The sequence below is a fragment of the Sinocyclocheilus grahami genome, unplaced genomic scaffold (assembly GCF_001515645.1).
Source record: "Sinocyclocheilus grahami isolate Dianchi unplaced genomic scaffold, SAMN03320097.WGS_v1.1 scaffold6.1, whole genome shotgun sequence".
Taxonomy (NCBI): Eukaryota; Metazoa; Chordata; class Actinopteri; order Cypriniformes; family Cyprinidae; genus Sinocyclocheilus; species Sinocyclocheilus grahami.
Genome location: NW_015505185.1, coordinates 2642372 through 2646913, shown reverse-complemented (window position 1 = coordinate 2646913; position 4542 = coordinate 2642372). Strand labels below are relative to the sequence as shown.

General features: G+C 36.6%; 1 protein-coding gene across 1 annotated transcript; it reads right to left on the bottom strand.

Annotated features, from left to right (window-relative positions):
• Nucleotides 1-1333: 1333 nt before the first annotated feature.
• LOC107588010 (olfactory receptor 52E4-like) lies at nt 1334-2311 on the bottom strand. The gene has a single exon (XM_016275996.1). The coding sequence runs from the start codon at nt 2309-2311 to the stop codon at nt 1334-1336; it is 978 nt and encodes a 325-aa protein (XP_016131482.1).
• Between the last annotated feature and the right edge of the window lie 2231 nt (nt 2312-4542).

Here is a 4542-nt window from a genome sequence, read left to right as displayed (position 1 = left end):
TTTGGCTTGCTTGTGGCCTAAATCTGGCAAACAGGAGCGGACCCCCCAAGTGCCATCATTCCACGCGTTACGTGGGCCAGATGAAAGTGTCAGGTGTGGGCCTGATCTGGGCCTCAGGAATTTTGCTATCTGGGGTAATACTTGTATGTTGTAGTAAATGTTGAGGCAACTATAGAAGTTTGGATAGACTTATTTTACCAGTATGCAAACAATCTGTACTACAACTGCTCTTTGTGTTCTCATTTATGGATCATCATATTATAGCAATTCGATGATTAATGGGATTAATGTTAGTATACACTGATAACTGTAAGGCAATACTGGAAAGCATTCCAGTAAGCTCAGTTTTACACAAAATTAAACATAGGCTAACCATACTAAAATATAGCCACTAGATGGCAGTAAAAGACTAGAGTGAATGGCATTTATGCAGCTGAGAGTGAGGGTTAAAACCCATCATTGTGACATTTTTGTCATTAAATATAATTTACATGAAATATTCAATATTTTCTCATTTTGTTTTCAATGCAAATATTTAGGTACACTATCATTATTATGTTTGACTTCAAGCTGTAGGCCTTCATATATAATTAGCTATTAACTATGTAATTTGACCACTCTAGGCCCTTATTGGCCCTATTGACATTGCCTGAGCCTGCAAAGTAAATGACAAAGCATCTGTTTTACTTCATGTTGATTGATTGATTGATTTATGGAGCAACGAAAGAAACAGGAAAACAACAGCTTCACAGATAATAAAATGAGCCATATAAGCAAACCTCAGACCAAAATTCTCACATCCAAATAGACACCTGAATTACACATTAAAAAAAGAAATATATTTGGAAAACGTATTTTCTTTATAGAGTCCAGTATTTTATCAAATGGTTTTGCAAACATAAGCAAAAAACATTTAACATGACAGTAAATATTTGGAGAAACATTAAATATGTCAACAGTAATGATTGCTCAATAAAGTCAAATTGCTGGTGACTTTTTTCTATGTGTTTTGTCTTGGAGTCTGTAACTAAGAATACAAGCATTACAATACAATCATTTTAAACCAATTGAATAAATAAATAAAAACAAATAGCATAGCACTGCTGTACAGTTGCATATATTTTATGCACATATATCAATCAGAATTTAGAGGAAATACAAAGAAAAATAGTTACTGGAATGTTCTTTCAAAAGGTTGTCTGAAAAGATATTGTTCATTGACATCATTTTTGTACGTTCATATAGATCTCTGTGAGGCCTGAAAATTTAATCTTCACATGGGTAATTTAATTTCCAATGATTAAAGGAAAATAATAATAAATACACATTTCAGTCATTTTGAAGTTCTATCAATTGGCACAGATCGGTTTCTAATCGCTTTTCGAATTATGTATTTGATTTCAGCTGTGTTTAAAACATAAATGATAGGATTTAGCATTGCTGGGACAGCATAAGCCAGCGATGTACTGATGACCCTTGAATTGGGTGTGCTATAAAGCAATAATGAAGTAAGGTATGTAAAGAATATTGGGAGGAAATATATTGCTACCAACAACAGGTGAGAAACACAGGTCTTTAGAGCTTTTATGCGTCCTTCCCAAGTTCTTATTTTCCTTACAACAAAAAAAATGCCCAAATATGACAGGCCTATGACGAGCATTGGTGCTATAAGGTATAAAGTTGAATACAGAAATCCCATAATCTTATTAACGTAATTATCATTACATGCCAACCTATACACTGGTCCATGATCACAAAAATAACTCAGTACCACATTGGACTTACAGAATGAAATTTGGGTGATCAAAGACACCATTGAGGCCACAATAACAGAATTAAACACCCATATTGCTGAGAAAACAAAACACATATTGCTATTGTTCACAATAACATGGTATCTTAATGGCAAACAAATTGCAATTAAACGATCATATGCCAGAACAACAAGAGTGAGACTTTGCATAGAACTGAAGAGGAACACAAAAAACATGTTCACCAAACAAGCATTGTAGGAGATGTACTGTGAGTCAAACAGCAAAGTCTTCATCATGTTAGGAATCAGTGCATTAGTTTCACCAATATCAGCCAAGGCCAAGTTAAACACACCAATGTACCTTGGACTGTGTAGGCTCCGGTCAAGAGCAATAATGAAAAGGACTATAGAGTTCCCAATTACAGTTATAAAATAAATCATAAATAAGAATATATAATAATAATTGCTGTAAGGTATACCTGAAAGTCCAAGGATGAAAAAGTATTCAGGATGAACAATGGAAATATTCTGAGAAAAACTTGCATTTAAAGAACTCATGGTGTTTTGCACAAAATAGAAATTACCACAAAGATATACTAAATTTAGAGAATTCACACAATTGTCGTTTCACACTTTTAACAAGTATTTTCAAATGCTCAAAATATACCTAAATAAATTTGCTGCATAACATTTTAATCAACCATATATGGTCAGATGAAACCAAAATATAACTTTTTGGTAAAAACTCAACTTGTCGTGTTTGGAGGAGAAAGAATGCTGAGTTGCATCCAAAGAACACCATACCTACTGTGAAGCATGGGGGTGGAAACATCATGCTTTGGGGCTGTTTTTCTGCAAAGGGACCAGGACGACTGATCCGTGTAAACGAAAGAATGAATGGGGCCATGTATCGTGAGATTTTGAGTGAAAACCTCCTTCCATCAGCAAGGGCATTGAAGATGAAACGTGGCTGGGTCTTTCAGCATGACAATGATCTCAAACACACCGCCCGGGCAACGAAGTAGTGGCTTCGTAAGAAGCATTTCAAGGCTCTGGAGTGGCCTAGCCAGTCTCCAGATCTCAACCTCATAGAAAATCTTTGGAGGGAGTTGAAAATCTGTGTTGCCCAGCGACAGCCCCAAAACATTACTGCTCTAGAGGAGATCTGCATGGAGGAATGGGCCAAAATACCAGCAACAGTGTGTGAAAACCTTGTGAAGACTTACAGAAAACGTTTGACCTCTGTCATTGCCAACAAAGGGTATATAACAAAGTATTGAGATGAAATTTGGTTATTGACCAAATACTTATTTTCCACTATAATTTGCAAATAAATTCTTTAAAAATCCTACAATGTGATTTTCTGGATTTTTTTTTTCTCATTTTGTCTCATAGTTGAGGTATACCTATGATGAAAATTACAGGCCTCTCTCATCTTTTTAAGTGGGAGAACTTGCACAATTGGTGGCTGACTAAATACTTTTTTTCCCCACTGTATGAAGAAAGCTTTAGTAACTCTCATCCCTCGTTAACTGCCTTGAATTACTCAGCAGTCAACAATTGTCTCTATTCTCTCATGCAGCAAAGATCACTGTGTATCTGCATTACTGATCCAAATATATCTTTTGATTCATCTCTTGAGAGCTTTCAGAAAACAGTGATGTAATTTTGCAGTACATGCTTTGGTCAGTAGTTTGTATGTATGTTTTATTAACTGGTCTGTAAAAATCTCTACTTTGTTAGTTTATTATGTTCAATTCATAGTGTTTTTCTGTAAACAGAAAAAGATGAGTGTATCACAGTAATGTCTATATGGCAGTACTATAATATAATACTTGTTATGTGATTAGTTAACGTCAGGTGGAGACAATGAATGGAGCCGCAATTACAAGTTGTGAATGAGTATAAGGCTAATGTTACAATCTAAGGATATTATTTTTGTATTATAATAATATTTATAATAGTTGCCATTATCTGAGGTTTTATCAAGTGTTAACATCATCTGAAATCTTTACAAAAGCAATCCAAACTGGAGCTGGTGTAAAAAGTAATAGGCTAGAGCACGCCAGTGTGTAGCGCCGTTGCGCTTCAGGCATCCCGAGTTTGAGTCCAGAGGCCAGAGGAGTGTAGTCCCTGAGGCGAGGGCAGGTCGACGACCAACCAAGGTGGAGCCGGAGGGATAAGGGAGCCCGGTGGAGCTGGTGGACTAACGGGCCACAACAGAGTGGAGGGAGACAGGAGCCATGATGGAGCCACTGCGTCACAGGGTCGAAGCAGAGTCCGGGACTCGGAGCCTGGAGACGGAGACAAGGGATCCCCTAGCCACGACGCCGATGGAGACTGGCAGACCCGCAGCGAAACCATACCGCTGAGGGTGAGCTGAGGGACTAACAGGAAGCAGCGAAGGCAAGGCTGAAGAAGCAGTGATGATAGGAGGCTAAATTTTTTTTAAAAATTTTTTTTGAATTTTTGTTTTGTTTTTTTCCCCATAGGTTTTTAACATTCTAAAAGCTCTTTATTCCAAATATACTAGTCCGTGTATTCAGCATGTGTAATGTATTCTAAGTTGCTTCAGAAGTATTGCAAGTACTAGTACGTACACCAATAAAACAGTGCATTGACATAAAAAAGGAAATGTACTTTTGGTACTTAAGTACTTTTAAAAGCAAGTACTTCTGTACTTTTACTCAAGTAAAAATCTGTCTTTACAACTTTTACTTGTAATGGAGTAATATTTGACCAGCAGTATCTGTACTTTCACTCAAGTAATGGAGTTGAGTACTTTGTCC